The 20,810-nt window shown below is 45.8% G+C and overlaps 1 protein-coding gene across 1 annotated transcript in view; it reads right to left on the reverse strand.

Annotated features, from left to right (window-relative positions):
* itga9 (integrin, alpha 9) overlaps positions 1-20,810 on the reverse strand; it is a 62,448-nt gene that overhangs the window by 14,264 nt on the left and 27,374 nt on the right. Inside the window, exons 16-18 of the mRNA XM_061789995.1 lie at positions 2,703-2,855; positions 1,531-1,607; positions 401-548 (exon numbers count right to left, since the gene is read on the reverse strand). Coding sequence (XP_061645979.1) covers positions 401-548; positions 1,531-1,607; positions 2,703-2,855 — 378 coding nt within the window. The remainder of the gene's footprint in view (positions 1-400; positions 549-1,530; positions 1,608-2,702; positions 2,856-20,810) is intronic.

The following is a 20,810-nucleotide window of genomic DNA, read 5'->3' on the forward strand; positions in this document are numbered from 1 at the left end:
TGCTTGGCTCCTCTTCCAACTGACGTGTGCAGAGGCAGACGTTTCCACTGTGAAATCTATTTGCATTTAAGAAAATCTCTCTCCCAGGCATTATAGGAGATGGGCAGTGGGTTGAATTTTGTTGTAAAGGTGACATCATGATGAATGAGAAATAGCTCTAATCAATATTACACAATGATACAGTATATTGCTATGAGTTTTAAAGATGTTTGAAGCATGTGCCCCCACATGGGGGATCTTCTACATGTAAAGCCATCTGCCATACATCAGGTCTGTCTTTTGTCTGCTCCTGCTTAACCTACCTTTATTGTATTAATTTTTACCTTTGAGGAAAATGGAATAAGGGGAAACATCATACAATATATGACTGATACAGATAAGTGCCAGGCGAGGAACTGACCTTCTGCCAGAAGTTGATATAGAAAACCTCTCGGGAGAAGTTGAGATAGACGTTGGTGTCGTAGGCGTCGTCGCCAGCGTTAGAGATGGTCAAGTTCAACGAGACGTTCCTTACTCCTCCCAGGGCCAAATGGGGCTTGCTATGTGCCCTGATTGCAACAATAAGTAAACAATATATCTTAGCGAATAAACTATTGTCTGAAACCACTCTGAACGATGTCACAGGAGAAGATTTGTGAAAGGATCTTCACTCTTCAAAAGCCACAGTTTTAGGTACACCTGCACTATACTGACAGCCAATACAAGAGTGAGAGTGTACAAGAGTTCTGATTTGCACTGTCAGAGGGGTATAATAGTTTTATGTATAATTCAACATTAATTTATTGTGGTAATTGAGAAATATTGGAAACACCGCTCAGTATGCTGCAATAATGCCACCGCTACAATAAACAAACTCTTTGAGAGGCAGTTTTAGGCAATTCTAAGGAATTTTTGATGAACCTTTTGTGTTGGATATCATTAAACTGTACATGTGTACCTAATGTTGTGTCCATTGAGAGTTTGTCGTATTATAATAGAGTAAATACAATGCCAGGTTTTGGACCACCAAATATAATACACACGTTGCTTGAACTATATCACACAACACTAAGACGTTTGCAGAGGTGTCAAATCTTTTTTTTCTTGCATGCCAACAGGTGGTTTCCACTTATGTAAACGAGGGAGGATGAAAGTAAGAAAACATCTGTCTGAGCATTGGAATACAATTTCCACAGCTCCATAAATAATATAAATGACCAAAAAAAAAAGAACATCTGAAGAGAAGTTAGCATGAGCTCGAAGACAGGCAGAATCATCTACAAGAGTATGCTATTAATGCAGCATTGTTTCATTAAACTGCAGTAGAATATACTAAAAAAAAAAAAAAATCTACCAAAAAGACCTTACAGTGAGTGTTCAAAGAGAAATAATCCATAAAAAGAGAGGGCACTCCCTGTGCATGGAAAAAAATATGGATATCCTCCAAGCATGCGTCATGGCCCCACACCCACAGGGCTGATGTCTTCTCACTGTGAAAAGGTCCAAAACAGAGACTGAGTCTGAACAATGAGGTAGTAACTTTGTTTTTACCCAGAAAGCAACAGCTTTCCATGGAGCCGCAGGTCCGCAGCACAGTCGTCTGACAGGCAGTTCTTCTCAAACCAAGTCTGAGGAAGAAACACAAGTTCACAATGACTTTCTACTCAGTCTAGGGGGCAGTGTTGTGTTGATGTTGAATTGTCATCAATAGGAAGGTCACGGGTTTTCCTGCATATCTTAAACCTTTTCATCACTCTTTTTATGGTCAGGCTAATCTATACAGTGAAGCTTCAAGCCAAGCAGATCAGAAGTCTGTGCTAGATGTTTTTGATGAATTTAAGATAAATGGAATTTGTGGTTGTCGAAAGATTTCAATCCCTCCATTTTGCAAGAAGTGCAGCCCATCTTGGAAACATGTGGGCCAGGTTAGAGGTGGTGACAGTGAAAATAAATGAATCTCTCTCTTGGATTCCACTCAAGGAAATCTAACAAGGAAAATAATAAACTGGTAACGACCACATCATTGGGATTTTAATTTGTGCTCCTTCCTTAATTCCTTCTGAGATTTACAATTTGTAGAGTGGAATTCAATTTTATGACGACAAACTCAATGTATTTACGCTACACTCATATGCCCAATTGAAGGATGGGTTTCCTTTGTCACTTTTCCAGATCGACTACCGGAGAAATTAAATTAATTTTGACCGAGTTGCATATCTGTCTGAATGTTGTGAACACCTGTTCCGATACCATTGTTGTATTGATCAGATTTTTGCTGCCCGGAGGAGGTGCAAGAGTGGAGGTCTGCATCGATTTAGCTCTACTTCTCAGAGCTGGCGTCACGATGTTCCTTAGAGGCTGAAGCAACAATGCCTCTACTGGTTGCAGTCAAGTAGTGCACTAATCCATTTCACACACTCAAAACTTTTTTTAAAACAACTATAATTAAAATGTAAAACATATGGGCCATATAATGAGTACACAGTTTACTTACTGAAAAAATAGGACAATGATGAGCTACCTGCTGACACCTTCATGAAATTAGAATGGATGTTAAATTAGTTTAAGTTTGACGTTTGAACTGTTTGTAATTCAGTTTAAAGTTGAAACCATAATAATTAGCTTCAGCTACAAGGAGAATTCACTAGCGTGACTGTAAATCAGATAGGACACCCCACAACAAGGTTTGACTCAGAATGCCTACGTTCTTCTTTGTCTTATACCTCATTCCTCACTGCAATCTTTTTTCCTTTCCTCCAGCGTAGCACTGGGGTGAGGGCAGGCAGGTCTCGCTCCTGGTCTCCACTTAGTACATGCTTCCCAAGGCTGTACGACACCTCAAACGTGATGGCTGTGAACACCTCTTTCACATCCTTCTGTAAAAAACAACAACAACAAAAAAGCATCAATGGCAGTTGCTGTGTACTTCTGCCCAACCGTAAAACACGTGTGCCTATACAATATAAGGCAGAGTAAGGAGTAATTGTGTTGTTTACTGTTAAAGGGATTCCCCAAAAGTTCTGGATTTTTACAAGTTATATAAAAACATACAATTACAACACATTATGACAACAAGGAGATGCAAAGAAAAATTTTGCTGACAAACAGATTGATGGCAGTAGAATAAAATGCAATCTGGATTATAATCCATATCAATGCTTGCACTGAATTCTTGCAAAACAAGATCATCTCAACTGATTGTATTGTCTGATTTACACAACTCATCAAGACACTTCATTTACTGAAAGTAATGCAAGCAGGGTCCACCGATGATGAAGTTCTGAGTAATCCGAACACCTGCAACATTTTTTTAACCTGATGGCTGGTGCCTCGGAGAACTATCCTTGTGTATCCAGCAGCTTAATCAAAGACCACGGGAGAACAGTTTGATTTGGCATCGGCTTTGGAAACATGCTGAGAGAAAGAAAATAGAGCTCCATTTGATCAACTCTGACATCTTCATTAGATGACAGAATGATACGGAAAAAACACTTTTTCATCTCCTTTGTCCGTTATATATAAAGAGTAGGTCAGGTCACACTGTCTCAAAGTCAACAGTATAACCACCCACAGCTTCATCAGTAATCTAACAACAGTGAGCCAAAATCCACAATGAAAACACTCCTTGTTTCCGGGCATCACATACTCACTTTTGACCACTTTCACAACATTTTCCATTGACCACCCACCCATCCCCTTTACTCAGACAGGCACACAGCCAGTCTGGGCTTTGAACACACTGAGCATCACGAGTGGCGAACCCACCCAGCTCATCACCAGTGAGAGCGTAATAGCAGGAAACAGCGCTCATTAGAGCAGGACATGAACAGACAGAACCAGAAGATTTGGGTCTGGCTTAGGGAAGCAGTGTAGCACGCAGATAAAGAGCTGGCCTTGGAGATATCACTTTATTATTTGGTTGCCGACAACACTGAGTTGCTAGTGCAAAAAAAGAGGCTGCATAAAATAATCGATGCTTGATTATTATGATACGGTACTGTATGTACAGGGAAAACTCCAAAGTCAAATGCTTCTATCGTCATACAATTTAGTGAAACTACCCTTTAAAAGTAACACGGAAACGCAAAAGCACAATAAATTGACATCATTAAAAAATATGGAATGGAATATACACAGCAAATGTGAAGGGACTCACCTTCCATGCACATGCAGTAATCTCCCTCTGTGTCCACAAAAAGTTAAAGGTGAGTACCGGTGCATGATTTGCTGATTCTGATTCCGATTTGTGAAGTTTTGCCGTACAGCAACTAACAATGGCAGTTAAGAATGTAAAAAAATAAATAAAAAGTGGGATTCATGAGGTCGACTGCCTTCAGCAAGTTACCCTCTTCCTCTGTTTGATGTGTCTACATCAAAGTGAGAATTATTTTGTATTATACAGTGGTTAACTTACATTTATACGTATACAAGTAACAACTTGCGTGGTTGTCTCTGATGTTGATTAGGTTAAGGTTATGTTTTTCAATCCTGGCTCCGACCTTTCTTAGGGGATTTTGCCTTTTTTTGTCTTCTGCCAGTATTTGCTTTGGTCCCATTTGGTTACTTGGATGGACAGTCAAAGACCAAAAGTCGATTAATTTTATGTCACTTATCCAGTGCCCGCTAACGCAGTAGTACTGATCAATAACAATAAAGCAGCTGGTCAGAGACAGAGGTCAGACTCCTATCCATCAATGGACTGAGATTCATGCCCCATTGGACACACAGAGGTTGTTGTTCAGGCTGTGCTGCTGCTCAGCTGGAGGATGGTAACATGACCAGTGTTGGAGTCAGCACATGAGAAGTGGCGGTGGACTTGCCGGCAAAAGTCTCCACCTCAGTAGCCATTAAACCGGCATGCTTTAAATGGCCCCTGTCCATTGGCCCCTGTGTGAACTGAAACCCCTGGGTGTTCATTACTCTGGTCTGTAGCCCCTAAAGTCCCACTGCTTAGCTCACGTTTTCACAAGCCACATGCGAACTGAGGGTTTAGGGGGGAATGGGGCATAATGACTTGTGTTTTTGCAAAATTGCATGCTGAAAGAGTGACTTTTGTTGTACCACTAAATAGGCATAATCGTTTCATGAAATGCCTGTGCTCTGTAGGGATTTACACATCTCTGTTTAACAGAACATCCACTATTTTGCAAAAAGAGAAATTTTGACATAAGGAACACAAGCTGGCTGACTTAACTTGCAGTGCTTACAGGAAGCTTACATCATATGTGCTGGAGGCTGTTCATTAATACTCTGCTGGTCTTCTGTATTTCACTTATCCCTTGATCAGTGCTCCCAATTGCCACCACACCTCTGACGCCAACACCCCCCTAATACATCACACACAAGAATTCCTGCGCACCAACTGAAAAGGCAACCCGCATAGTGTTAAGTTTAGGGAAATAAACTGAACAACTGTTTGACACTAAACAGTTGACAACGGGAAAGCTTGTGAGAGGCGGTTCTTGCATCAAAGGCTTCCATAAGGGTCAAATGACAACATTGCTGGGAATGTGCTTCTTTTAAAATTACATTAATGAAATATATTTATGTAGAAGGAAAAAAACAAGTCAGTTTTATGTAAAAAAACAGACTGAAAGGCTACTCTTCTTGGTCTGACATGACTTATTACGGTAGTTTTTGAAAATTATTATTATTATTATTGTTATCATCATAGTGATTATAATGCCTCCAGGGGAAATTCAATTAATATATTTTATTTTGTTATATACCACACAGAGAACTAGATCTTACACATGAAGGCAAACAAGAAGAGATGTAAGAGTTAATAACAATGCTACACCTCCTGAACTCGCTGGAGGGTTTAGTGCCTTGCTCAAGGGCACCTCAGCAGTAGTTAAGAAGCAGACCAGCATCTCTTCAGCAATTAGTTGTCATTTCATTTTTTGGGACGCTAACTATGACTCTCCAGTTCCAAAGCCGAAGTCCTTACAGATGAGCTACTGCTGGCCATTAAATGTTAAGTCACAGCAATACTCTCCACATGATTATTGTACTGCATTTGTTTGCAAATCTAAAGGGAATTAAATGAGCTTCAGTTACTAATAATGTCTGTTACTGTGGCTTCAGTAGTGACACAAATATATGTGACATATTTTCAAACATCTTAGCACAGGAAGTGTAGTGTGTCGGAATTTTTAAGGGAGTATTTTGTTGCTGGATCGTCTGACATCTCCTTTGACAAGGTACTTGACCTCAGTCGATAGGATGACCATTTTAACCCTGGCTGACACAGCAGCATGCAAACGTAACAGAGAGGAAGCAAGATACTGCCATTGCTTGAGGAAGAATTGCTTGTTGAGCAGAAGCAGTGACACAACACTGGTGACTTTTTGACATTTGCTCAAGGGAGTACCACAACAAAATAAAAAGGAGATAAATTACTCCAAATGTGGAGGAATTTTAAGAACATTAATTTGAAAATTCATTCTTCCCTACATTGTTGTATTGTTTATTTAAAGACAAATTTTAATTGGTCTGTCATTATGCTTACTGATTTTGACGATTAGGTCAATCAGAAATTCAAAGTTTCAAATAGTATATCACTTGTTTCTTTAATAGAGTTTAGTCTTAAGTTAACCTTGTATTTTCTGTTTTTATACAGCTTTTATCTTGACATCATGACATGTTATCCTGTTTGATTCACTGTTGTAATAAAATAAAAAAGGTTATGCATTTAACTATTTTCTCGCCTGGTGTAGTCTCTGTGTGGATATTATCACCAGGGGTTTCTAAAAAAAATCGACACCTGGCTTTAACAGGCCAAAACAGGCCACAGAGATAAAAAAAAAAAAGAAGATCATTAAAAAGGCAAAATTATTGCATGATGACTTTAATCCCCTGTCACCATCTCACCAATGACGTATTAATGCTTCCAGTCACACTGCAGCCCAGCGTGAAGTATTTTCTTTCACACTATCCTTTGGAAACTGTAAATTGTCAAATATAACATGACAAATGCACATGTTACTACAGTTGTGTTTTTCTTTTTAGTACTCTTCCTTTCCATATATGTATTCATGTCGTGAAATCACGGGATGCCTGCCATCCGATGTGTTATGAAAGAAAACAGCTCGTGCACAAAGTTTTATCGACAACACCACCTCACTATGGAACAAAATTTAAGCCAACGCTTATTGTTTATGTTCACACTAAGAGCCAACGCATTTGGTATGTGCTCCCTCTACATCCATGCATAAACATAATCTATGTTTACACTCAAAAGAGTTCACTGAATGAGGCTTATAAGATCATTGCAAAACGCCGCCTTCGTATTTCTCTAGAGGTTCTGATACATGTTCATCTGATCAACATAATGGTGACAACCCAAGCGTTCCCCCCGACCCCCATAACCCGGGACCCCTTTGGTTAATAGTGTAGCGCCACCGCAGTGAGTCTATGGGGGGAGTGACGTCAGGCTGCAAGAGGCTCTGATCTTTAAACGCCTCATGCTTGCCTGAAATGCACAAGAGCTCCTCTCTCTCAGCCAAACCCTCAAAAGCATATGGTTGGAGTCTGTTCATGGGAAGTCTTTATTAACTTGCAAGGGAAACACACACACTACTCCTTATTAGGTCAATAGACGTTTGGATGACTTGCAGCTTGAGGCCCTTTCATTGGAGGGCTGAATGCCAGGGAATCTTAGCCCGAATGGAAAAACCTTTTGAGTTAAGTGATGAATGAATCCAGCCTGTCGAACGTTAGCGTGAGACGTGTGTATGATGAGACATGTATTACTTGCAAGAATGCTTCCATCTTATACTGTACAATGGCACAATGTCCAGAAATGTGAAGAGAAGTGGTGTGTCCCACAAGAACCACAATCCTGTTTGAAGACGTGAGAAATATGGACTGGAGTGAAGTAAGAATGGGAAGTAGTCTTAGGAAAATGATTCTCATCGTATGAAGCTCTGTGTTTCTAACTGGCCAAGTTGTTCTTATGCGAATTCAGTAGAAAACAGTCGAGCAGATGGCACGGTGGGCGATCTGGTTAGCACATCTGCCTCACAGTTCTGAGGACTCGGGTTCAACCTGTGTGGAGTTTGCATGTTCTCCCCGTGCCTGCGCGGGTTTTTTCTGGGTACTCCGGTTTCCTCCCACAGCCCAAAAAACATGCATGGTAGGTTAATTGAAGACTTTAAATTGCCCGTAGGTGTGAATGTGGGTGCGAATGGTTGTTTGTTTGTATGTGCCATGCGATTTGCTGGCAACCAGTTTGGGGTGTCCCCGCCTCTCGCCCGAAGATAGCTGGGAGAGGCTTCAGCAAGCCTACGACCCTAGTGAGGATAAAGCGGTACGGAAAAGGGTTGGATCGAACAGTCATGCACTAATGTATGATCAAAGTTAACTATTTTACAGCAATACAAGTGTCACACTAGAATGACGCACTTTCTAAAGTGGTGAGTCTTGCACCAAGACACTCCACAAACATGTCCGATATCCATCTACACCATCCTGTTCAGGGTCAGAGCAAGGGCTAACTTAAGACAATGGCCAGACTACACCCTGCACTGGTCACTAGTTAATCACAAGGCAATTCTGAATGGGGCATTGAGTAGAATCGATCTCCTGCAAGTAAAGTCAGACGTTCATGCTGATCTGTTTCATTTTGTTTCATTACTACAGTATGTATGAATTGACATTCAAAGTAAATAGCAGCCACCTGCATGCAACAGTTGACCTGTTCTGTCAGAGTCAAGGACAGAGCGATTGGGTGGGTACATGTTTAATGTAAGCTGTTTATGACCTTTTTCCGCTTATTGTTTGTCACTTTATTGCTCCAATTCTACATGTACAGAACATAGGTATGAGTTTGTGACCACATCAGCTTCCCACTTCCTCTGTGTGAAAATTTTGTCTGGTCAGTGCATTTGCTTTTTAAAAGCGCTTTATAAAGTGACACTAATCTACAAAAAAGCTGTTAACACAATGCAGACGATTTTCACATGACATCTTGCAAGGTTCAAGGGTAAGAATCATGCCTGCAAAACCGCACAACTTCGTTTGTAATTGCAAGTCTGATTACAAAAAAAAAGCTTAAAAGCCAGCATAACATGCACTTGGACTTTGAAAGCTTGAAAGTACAGCTCACACCAGATGTATGCTCTGAAAAACTTCAACAAACATCCAACACGCGATCAAACATTCGGTCTGTCTGATGTTAGCGGCTGAAGTAGGCAGAGATGTTTGTCCAGCTTCAGGCATTGACCTGATAACCTCCACAACCTGCTGTCCATCACAACACAGTCAACCTAACACAATCCAAACAAACAGAGCATGTAAGAGGTTAATGCACATTGTCCTTTTTGCAAAAGTCAATTTGTTAGTAGTTGGAGCTTCTGCAATGTATTATTAAATCAACTAATCAAGGCAATTTATTTTGAGAGGACAAGCTTTATTAACGTGGGTCAGTTCTGAATTTGAAAAGGCAAAACAAACCACAGTGGTTGGTTTTGATTGCATTTGTTTGCAAGCTCATGCAACAATTACCAAGAACATTCGTTACTATGTTCTCAGGCCATTGAATCGATTGCAACTGGACTGTTCTGGTCGTCTTAAAGAAGACGCTTCGCTTCTCATCCTAGCAGGTTTCCTCAATTCGTGCACAAGGCTAGGTAGAACAGCACTAGCCTGGGTGTTTTTATCCTCCAAGTTACAGGGAAGCCCCAAACCCCGAATGGTATTACTGTTTTGGGATGCAAAACGAAAGCCGTTAAGATGTCTTGCAGAGAGGCCTCTGCCCACAAACAGTGGTCAGAGCGTGGAATCTCCCTCGTCAATTTTCTATTCAATTGTAAAAAATGGTTGTTGAGCGACCTCGGGGGCAAATTAGGCTGTGTTTGTCAGGTATTTGTTGGAGGCTGAATTTTTAGCATCTTTTGAAGAGATGAAAGGACAGTAAGTGAGTGATTAAGTGGGCGATAGTCATAAAGACCAATTCATACCTGGTCAATGTGACGTCCATAAATATCGTCATCCGCCCCTTTGTCCGAGGGTCCACGTGGATCCCTCTATGGTCGACCGCCCGCACCCCAATTTTTGTGACAGCATGGACTGGACGCATATGAAGTGCACTGACCACGCACCCCCCAGCGCTACGAACAACAGCAACAATGGCACCTGCTTCCCCTCACGCTTGTGTGAAGAGATCAGCCGTTATCACCATATTTAAAATTCAAATTTAAAGGAATATAAAGATAGACAGATGGCTCCAAACTCCTGACATGAACTCTCCCAAACATTACAAGAAACACATGAGCGGTTGGTTTCTTTTCGCCTTTTGCAGGCCATCATTTGGATTATTCATGTGCATGTGGACAGCGAGGATGCGTGAACCAACGCGCATGCGTGGACCGCGAACTGACGTGAACCCCGAAATGTAGTATGAATAGAACTGCGTGCGCAACTGTGGTCCGCGTTCAGTTCAAAGAGGTCTGCAGACTCGCAATGTGAAAAGTATGAATTGGCCTTAAACTTCCTCCTGTCCCCACCTTGAGCCGTCACCTTGTCGTGGTGGAGGGGTTTGTGTGTCCCAGTGATCCTAGGAGCTAAGTTGTCTGGGGCTTTATGCCCCTGGCAGGGTCACCCATGACAAACAGGTCCTAGGTGAGGGACCAGACAAAGCACGGCTCAAAGACCCCTAATGATGACGACAAACAATGGACTTCGTTTTCCCTTGCCCGGACGCGGGCCACCGGGGCCCCCCACTGGAGCCAGGCCTGGTGGTGGGGCTCGAAGGCGAGCGCCTGGTGGCCGGGCCTGCACCCATGGGGCCCGGCCGGGCACAGCCCGAAAGGGTAACGTGGGTCCCCCTTCCCATGGGCTCACCACCTGTGGCCTCGAGGGGCCATAGGGGTCGGGTGCAGTGTGAGCTGGGCGGTGGCCGAAGGCGGGGACCTTGGCGATCCGATCCCCGGCTACAGAAGCTGGCTCTAGGGACGTGGAATGTCACCTCTCTGGCAGGGAAGGAGCCCGAGCTGGTGTGTGAGGTCGAGAAGTTCCGACTCGATATAGTCGGACTCGCCTCCACACACACCTGGGGCTCTGGTACCAGTCCTCTCGAGAGGGGTTGGACTCTCTTCCACTCTGGAGTTGCCCATGGTGAGAGGCGCCGAGCAGGTGTGGGTATACTTATTGCCCCCCGGCTCGGCACCTGTACGTTGGGGTTCACCCCGGTGGACGAGAGGGTAGCCTCCCTCCGCCTTCGGGTGGGGGGACGGGTCCTGACTGTTGTTTGTGCCTATGCACCAAACAGCAGTTCAGAGTACCCACCCTTTTTGGAGTCCTTGGAGGGGGTGCTGGAGAGCGCTCCCGCTGGGGACTCAATTTTTCTGTTGGGGGACTTCAATGCTCACGTGGGCAATGACAGTGAGACCTGGAAGGGCGCGATTGGGAGGAACGGCCCCCCCGATCAGAACCCAAGCGGTGTTCTGTTATTGGACTTCTGTGCTCGTCACGGATTGTCCATAACGAACACCATGTTCAAGCATAAGGGTGTCCACACGTGCACTTGGCACCAGGACACCCTAGGTCGCAGTTCGATGATCGACTTTGTGGTCGTGTCATCGGACTTGCGGCCGCATGTCTTGGACACTCGGGTGAAGAGAGGGGCGGAGCTGTCAACTGATCACCACCTGGTGGTGAGTTGGCTCCGATGGTGGGGGAAGATGCCGGTCCGACGTGGCAGGCCCAAACGTATTGTGAGGGTCTGCTGGGAACGTCTGGCAGAATCCCCTGTCAGAAGGAGTTTCAACTCCCACCTCCGACAGAACTTTGCTCATGTTCCGGGGTAGGCGGGGGACATCGAGTCCGAGTGGACCATGTTCCGCGCCTCCATTGCTGAGGCGGCCGACCGGAGCTGTGGCCGTAAGGTGGTCGGTGCCTGTCGTGGCGGCAATCCCCGAACCCGTTGGTGGACACCAACGGTGAGGGATGCCGTCAAGCTGAAGAAGGAGTCCTATCGGGCCTTTTTGGCCTGTGGGACTCCTGAGGCAGCTGATGGGTACCGGCTGGCCAAGCGGAATGCAGCTCTGGTGGTCGCTGAAGCAAAAACCCGGGCATGGGAGGAGTTCGGTGAGGCCATGGAGAAAGACTTCCGGACGGCTTCGAGGAAATTCTGGTCCACCATCCGACGTCTCAGGAGAGGAAAGCAGTGCACCACCAACACTGTGTATAGTGGGGATGGGGCGCTGCTGACCTCGACTCGGGACGTTGTGAGTCGGTGGGGAGAATACTTCGAAGACCTCCTCAATTCCACCGACACGCCTTCCCATGGGGAAGCAGAGTGTGGGTTCTCTGAGGCGGGCTCTCCTATCTCTGGGTTTGAGGTCACCGAGGTAGTTAAAAAGCTCCTCGGTGGCAGGGCCCCGGGGGTGGATGAGATTCGCCCGGAGTTCCTAAAGGCTCTGGATGTTGTGGGGCTGTCCTGGTTGACACGCCTCTGCAACATCGCGTGGACATCGGGGACAGTGCCTCTGGATTGGCAGACTGGGGTGGTGGTCCCCCTTTTTAAGAAGGGGGACCGGAGGGTGTGTTCCAACTACAGGGGGATCACACTGCTCAGCCTCCCTGGTAAGGTCTATTCAGGGGTGCTGGAGAGGAGGGTCCGTCGGGAAGTCGAATCTCAGATTCAGGAGGAGCAGTGTGGTTTTCGTCCTGGCCGTGGAACAGTGGACCAGCTCTACACCCTCGGCAGGGTCCTCGAGGGTGCATGGGAGTTCGCCCAACCAGTCTACATGTGTTTTGTGGACTTGGAGAAGGCGTTCGACCGTGTCCCTCGGGGAGTCCTGTGGAGAGTGCTTCGGGAGTATGGGGTACCGAACCCCCTGATACGGGCTGTTCGGTCCCTGTACGACCGGAGTCAGAGTTTGGTCCGCATATCCGGCAGTAAGTCGGACTCGTTCCCGGTGAGGGTTGGACTCCGCCAAGGCTGCCCTTTGTCGCCGATTCTGTTCATAACTTTTATGGACAGAATTTCTAGGCGCAGCCGAGGCGTAGAGGGGGTCCGGTTTGGTGGCCTCAGTATTGCATCTCTGCTTTTTGCAGATGATGTGGTTCTGTTGGCTTCATCAAGCCGTGACCTCCAACTCTCATTGGAGCAGTTCGCAGCCGAGTGTGAAGCGGCTGGGATGAGAATCAGCGCCTCCAAATCTGAGACCATGGTCCTCAGTCGGGAAAGGGTGGCATGCCATCTCCAGGTCGGGGATGAGATCCTGCCCCAAGTGGAGGAATTCAAGTATCTTGGGGTCTTGTTCACAAGTGAGGGAAGAATGGAACGGGAGATCGACAGGCGGATCGGTGCAGCGTCTGCAGTGATGCGGACTTTGTATCGGTCCGTTGTGGTAAAGAAAGAGCTAAGCCGAAAGGCGAAGCTCTCAATTTACCGGTCGATCTTCGTTCCTACCCTCACCTATGGTCATGAGCTGTGGGTCGTGACCGAAAGAACAAGATCCCGGATACAAGCGGCCGAAATGAGTTTCCTCCGCAGGGTGTCCGGGCTCTCCCTTAGAGATAGGGTGAGAAGCTCGGTCATCCGGGAGGATCTCAGAGTAGAGCCGCTACTTCTCCGCATTGAGAGGAGCCAGATGAGGTGGCTGGGGCATCTGATTCGGATGCCTCCCGGACGCCTCCCTGGTGAGGTGTTCCGGGCATGTCCCACCGGGAGGAGACCCCGGGGACAACCCAGGACGCGCTGGAGAGACTACATCCTTCGGCTGGCCTGGGAACGCCTCGGGATCCCCCCGGAAGAGCTGGATGAAGTGGCTGGGGAGAGGGTAGTCTGGGCGTCCCTGCTGAAGCTACTGCCCCCGCGACCCGACCCGGATAAGCGGTAGAGAATGGATGGATGGATGGACTTCCTCCTGTTTAGTTTTGTTATTATAGTTATTTGTTACAACAGAAACTCTATTTCCTTGAATATGACGGACCTGTCTTTTTCTTTTAGCAGTTGGAAGTTTGCAAATTACCGCCTCATACTACTGTAGTGGAACAGTATCAACCGCAAATTACGACAGTTCACAGTCATCGCTGTGACAAATGTTTAAGTCTGAGCGGAGGTATATTCTCTCGGAATGGTCTTGTTTTGAGTTGAAATGTTTGTGCAGTTAAATTACAGTGATCTAAATAATTAGTGTCTCATGTAAATAAGGTTTGATATGTGGATATGTGCTTCCTTGGCACTAACCACATAACAGAAAAAAGGTTCAGCTGCGCTTTTGTTCATTTTAGACAGAACAAAACAATTTTAGCACTTTATTTGGCTGCCATTTTCCATGAAAACGCAAATTAAAAATGAACCTTTTTGCGAAATAGAGCGCTGGTAGATACTGTATGGCTGTGTTGAAATACATCCCACGAGCAAACACATATTTCCTCCTAGCTAGCACAGCAGACAATCATCACTTAACAGACAGGAAACAGACCATCTGCACTGTCATGCAAGAAGCTGACCTACAAGTGAAATACCAGGCATGCACATTATTACATTAGTATTACATTTACAAAAGTACTTGCAATTTTCAATTTAATGTCAGTGTTTCACCTTCCAAGCAACCACTGAAACACACCTTTTGCATACAATGTTTTGGCAAAGCTGAGCCAACAGAGTCCCCCGGGGTATAGATAAGGAGATATACATCTACACAAAATGTATTAAATGTACATCTTAAGAGATCACTCACGTAAACAAAAATTACGTTCAACTTTTATAGCCTCATATGCATCAAGACGACATTCAACATTTGACCCTTGGATAGTGAAAACCACAGCTGGGTTTCATAAAAGAGGAGAGATAGGTGCCTGCTGGAAATAGGCAGATGGAATAGGCTTAATGCTCAAACATACCAAAATCATCAGCGTTGTTATTTTTACGACATTCTATCAACAGCTACTTGATTCGATGCCAGTGCTTACCACAGTTGTGTTCTGTAGTATCTGAATGTGAAATGCTAGCACACAGCTTTCTCACTCACTCAACCGTCCCACATTGTTTTATTTCCATCCATCCATCCATTTTCTGAGCCGCTTCTCCTCACTAGGGTCGCGGGCGTGCTGGAGCCTATCCCAGCTGTCATCGGGCAGGAGGCGGGGTTCACCCTGAACTGGTTGCCAGCCAATCGCAGGGCACATAGGAACAAACAACCATTCGCACTCACAGTCATGCCTACGGGCAATTTAGAGTCTCCAATTCATGCATGTTTTTGGGATGTGGGAGGAAACCGGAGTACCCGGAGAAAACCCACGCAGGCACGGGGAGAACATGCAAACTCCACACAGGCGGTGCCGGGGATTGAACCCGGGTCCTCAGAACTGTGAGGCTGACGCTCTAATCAGTCGGCCACCGTGCCGCCTGTTTTATTTCTTATCAGGCATTTGCTTCTGTTCTATTTTCAGGATCATCCATCCATCCATCCATCCATCCATCCATCAATCCATTTTCTACTGCTTATCCGAGGACAGGTCGCCGGGGTAGTAGCTTTAGCAGGGACACCCAGGATTCCCTCTCCCCAGCCACTTCATCCAGCTCTTGCGGGGGGATCCTGAGGCGTTCCCAGGCTAGCCGAAGGATGTAGTCTCTCCAGCGTGTCCTGGGTTGTCCCCGGGGTCTCCTCCCGGTGGTACGTGCCTGGAACACCTCACCAGGGAGGCGTCCGGGAGGCATCCGAATCAGATGCCCCAGCCACCTCATCTGGCTCCACTCGATGTGGAGGAGCAGCGGCTCTACTCTGAGATCCTCCCGGATGACCGAGCTTCTCACGCTATCTCTAATGTAGAGCCCGGACACCCTGCGGAGGAAACTCATTTCGGCCACTTCTATCCGGGATCTTGTTCTTTCGGTCACGTCCCACAGCTCGTGACCATAGGTGAGGGTAGGAATGTAGATCGACCGGTAAATCGAGAGCTTCGCCTTTCGGCTTAGCTCCTTCTTTACCACAACGGATCGATACAAAGTCACTGCAGACGCTGCACCGATCCGCCTGTCGATCTCCCGTTCCATTCTTCCCTCACTCGTGAACAAGTTACTTGAACTCCTCCACTTGGGGCAGGATCTCATCCCCGACCTGGAGAGGGCACGCCACCCTTTTCCAACTGAGGACCATGGTCTCAGATTTGGAGGTGCTGATTCTCATCCCAGCCGCGTCACTGCAAACTGCTCCAGTGAGAGTTGAAGGTCACGGCTTGATGAAGACAACAGAATCACATCGTCTGCAAAAAGCAGAGATGCAATACTGAGCCCACCAAACCGGACCCCCTCTACGCCTCGGCTGCGCTTAGAAATTCTGTCCATAAAAGTTATGAACAGAATCGGTGACAAAGGGCAGCCTTGGCGGACTCCAACCCTCACCGGAAATGAGTCCGACTTACTGCCGGATATGTGGACCAAACTCTGACTCCGGTCGTACAGGGACCGAACAGCCCGTATCAGGGGGTTCGGTACCCCATACTCCCGGAGCACCCCTCACAGGACCCCCCCTTCCCCCCCGAGGGACACGGTCGAACGCCTTCTCCAAGTCCACAAAAGACATGTAGACTGGTTGGGCGAATTCCCATGCACCCTCGAGGACCCTGCCAAGGGTGTAGATCTGGTCCACTGTTCCACGGCCAGGACGAAAACCACACTGCTCCTCCTCTCCAGCACCCCTGAATAGACCTTACCAGGGAGGCTGAGGAGTGTGATCCCCCTGAAGTTGGAACACACCCTCCGGTCCCTCTTCTTAAAAAGGGGGACCACCACCCCAGTCTGCTAATCCAGAGGCACTGTCCCCGATGTTCACGCGATGTTGCAGAGGCGTGTTAACCAGGACAGCCCTACAACATCCAGAGCCTTGAGGAACTCCGGGCGAATCTCATCCACCCCCGGGGCCTTGCCACCGAGGAGCTTTTTAACGACCTCGGTGACCGCAACCCCAGAGATAGGAGAGCCCGCCTCAGAGAACCCAGACTCTGCTCCCTCATGGGGAGGCGTGTCGGTGGAATTGAGAAGGTCTTCGAAATATTCTGCCCACCGGCTCACAATGTCCCGAGTTGAGGTCAGCAGCGCCCCATCCCCACTATACACATTATTGATGGTGCACTGCTTCCCCCTCCTGAGACAACAGATGGTGGACCAGGATTTCCTCAAAGCCGTCCGGAAGTCTTTCTCCATGGCCTCACCGAACTCCTCCCATGCCCGAGGTTTAGCTTCAGCGACCACCAAAGCTGCATTCCGCTTGGCCAGCCGGTACCCATCAGCTGCCTCAGGAGTCCCACAGGGCAAAAAGGCCCGATAGGACTCCTTCTTCAGCTTGACGGCATCCCTCACCGTTGGTGTCCACCAACGGGTTCGGGGATTGCCGCCACAACAAGCACCAACCACCTTATGGCCACAGCTCCAGTCGGCCGCCTCAGCAATGGAGGCGCGGAACATGGTCCACTCGGAATTGATGTCCCCGGTCCTCCCCCGAAACATGAGCAAAGTTCTGTCGGAGGTGGGAGTTGAAACTCCTTCTGACAGGAGATTCCACCGGACGTCCCCAGCAGACCCTCACAATACGTTTAGGCCTGCCACGTCGGACCGGCATCTTCCCCCACCATCGGAGCCAACTCACCACCAGGTGGTGATCAGTTGATAGCCCCGCCCCTCTCTTCACCCGAGTGTCCAAGACATGCGGCCGCAAGTCCGATGACACGACCATAAAGTCGATCATCGAACTGCGACCTAGGGTGTCCTGGTGCCAAGTGCATGTGTGGACACCCTTATGATTGAACAATCAGGATCACGGGATTTAATTCTGGAAATGATGACGCAGCACAGCGGCAGAACCAAGAGGTGGGCTGGTCAAAAGATTTACGTTTACTGCTTCTAAATTCCCTAAATTCTTAACCCATTTTACCCTTCTTCATTGTAATCATCATTATCATCATCAGTTTACTACCTTTAGCCCTTCAGTTATTTTTACAGTAACCTGGCTGATGAGTGCGGAGTCATGTGCAAGAAACTAAACAAAACCTCATATTGAACTAAAAAAAAAAAAAAAAAAAAAAAAAAAAGCAGAGTCCAGATGGGATCCTTTTAAGGAAGCAGTGTGTGTTCTTAACGACGGGTAATCAAACAGAGTCAGGTCACCAGTGCAGCAAGTATCTCATAGAGCTCATAAAAAAGGAAACTAAACAATTTTATCCAAATAAACATTTTCATTTGCATGCAAGCAGGCACTTTCATTGTAAAATAATTCACTCAGTGAGGCAAAATTCTGTTGTTGTTTACAAAAGGAGCCCTCTGAAGACTGAGAAATTTACTTCCTCCAACATGGTGATTAACTTTCACCCATAAACAGGAAGCATATTATCTCCACACTCGCGCAACCAGTTAAAGCTGCCCGGATGTGGATGGTTCCATAATACTGTTAAACTGACTCAGTTGCAATTGTTAAATGTATTTGAAAATTGCTTTAAAGCGCTAATATAACAGCTAAGAGCTCTCAAATGCAAGATAAATCAGCAGGGAGGGGCGGCTTAAAAAGTGCAGTGTTTGTGTTTGAGACGGTTCCATCCTGGTGATGGAAGAAGGCTCCAGATGCTTCCTGCAGCTGATTTCGTCACTCAACGCAAACGCCTTTGGCCACTTCTGCTATACAGTTGTCATTGGAGACATTACAGTATTTATGGGCCCAACCCCGATAAAGCTGCAACACACAAACCCAATTGCGCTAAATTCATCCTTCAAGAGCTCTCTCTGTTGGACATAAACAGATATCTAGCGTATACATTTTTATGTTCGCTTTGCTGAAGACGTTGGCTATTAATGCAGGAAGCAGAGGATGATGTTGACATCTAATATAACAACCATTAACAAAGACAAGTGGGAAATGACAACACGGTCACGGCCATGTCTCTCAGGGAAGTGCCCTGGAGACGCCAAGTGATGAAGTAATGGCAGCTTTTTGTCTTCCCCCTCTACACGATAACAACACTGTGCTCCCTTTCCTCAATTGTGTTTCCTCTACAGTGAAGGCTGGGGAAACATGGCTAGAGAATTCTCATCATTGTGGTCAGACTTGGCCACCCATAATGATACCTTGTGGTGGCATCGTGTGGTAAGGACACTGCCAAAATCTTGTAGAACCATTTTGCCCAGTGTGCTGAGCGGCCAAAGTCAACAAATCATCCAATCAGCGCAACTTTTGGTCAGTCAGACATAACGATAGATTTACGATGGCAAGAACAGAGTTGGTATAATGATCCATGGTAGAAACAACACCTTACTACTAATCACTTGATTGCACATTTATGAGAACTTCAAATGTTTTACTTGTTTTAATGTAAGAGAATGTGCTGGCTGTGTACTCCCAAGGCTGAAGAAGTACTGTCTCACTTTCGCTCTGGCACGACCATGTAGGGAAATCCTGACGAAAATATTCGTCCGGGCTAAATTTAACTGGAATAATTCATCTTTACTACCTTGTGATATAAACAGCAGACATTTCAGGACAAAGCACTATTAGCCATTGACGTTTTCCACTCTAGATATTGTTACAGCACATTTTAATTATATTCTTTAGACATGATGCTTGACGTGCAGCCGTGTGTGACAAAAGAAAGCTGGATATGATTACCTTCCCGCTATGTACATTAACTGTATCAGCTCTCTTGGTAAATGAAACCAGGGGGGCGGCATCAAGGGAACTGCACATTTTGGGCGAGTCTGTACTTTGTCTGTAAAGCAGCAAACAAAGCAGGCAGTGTGACAGCGGCCCCGACTCTGGGCTTCCACGTGCCACACAATCGTCTCTGGGACTTTATCCGCAAGGGGGACTCTTTGGGAGGTTGTTACAGAAACGTCTGGTTTGCTTTTCTCTCACTAGGGTTTCCTGTTTGTCTGTCAAGAGAAAGCTGCCAGGTGCCAATGACATGGAACATTTGTTTTAACTCGCTCAAAGGAGTGGATTAGAGGATTTCAAAGCATCAATATATTTGATTGATTTGAACGAAAAATGCACACTACAAAAAAGGGCCAAGAAAGAAACAGAAACAAAAGAAACACATATAACACACATAACCACATACAGTCAGGTAGCTGGTAAATCTTTAGGTTAGTGACACTGATTCTATTACTTTGGACTTTATATAAAAAAATAAAATAAAATAAAAAGCCTTCTGGACTGGGCTTTTGTTAAACAAAGACCAAGCCCTAAAAGCACATACAGTGGAAGTAGACCCCTAAACTCAAACAATTCAGAATACAGAAGTTCAAACCGCTAGAGATTGCTTTTGATTTTTGTGACTTTTCTATAACAGCTATTCCCAAGACCAGTCTCAATAAGTTTTAAGTGAAGACGAACATAAAAATAAAGACAAATATACACAAATTAACTAAACTAAGGGCCAACGACTCCAGCGTCCTCATATGTACGTTACGTTACATTCTACTATTAACAGTAAATAACTTTTACAGTTAATATTAATTAATATTATGGCAAAAGTTTGACGCGGTAATTGATTATTTACTTTTTCCTTTGTGAAAATGGTTTAAAAGTCAAACAAATGAGAGGCAGATTTGTGTTCAACCTGAGAGATCATTTACTAAAGATGGCCTGTCTTTTTTTTGTGATGTAGCATTGTTAATCACAAAGTAAGAATAAGTCAAGGCGATGAGAATAAGAAGTGGCTAGGTCCTTATTAATGGAGTTTATCATTCGCCTGTTCCCAAAGGCCCTCATTCATCAGCAGTGCGGAAAATTGAACGATACGAGAGTCCCAGTGCGTCACATACCATAGATGCCGGACATGATGGGAAGTAAACCAGACCAGTCACCTTACGGAGACAACTCATTTAT

This window comes from Phyllopteryx taeniolatus, chromosome 11, assembly GCF_024500385.1.
Source record: "Phyllopteryx taeniolatus isolate TA_2022b chromosome 11, UOR_Ptae_1.2, whole genome shotgun sequence".
Taxonomy (NCBI): Eukaryota; Metazoa; Chordata; class Actinopteri; order Syngnathiformes; family Syngnathidae; genus Phyllopteryx; species Phyllopteryx taeniolatus.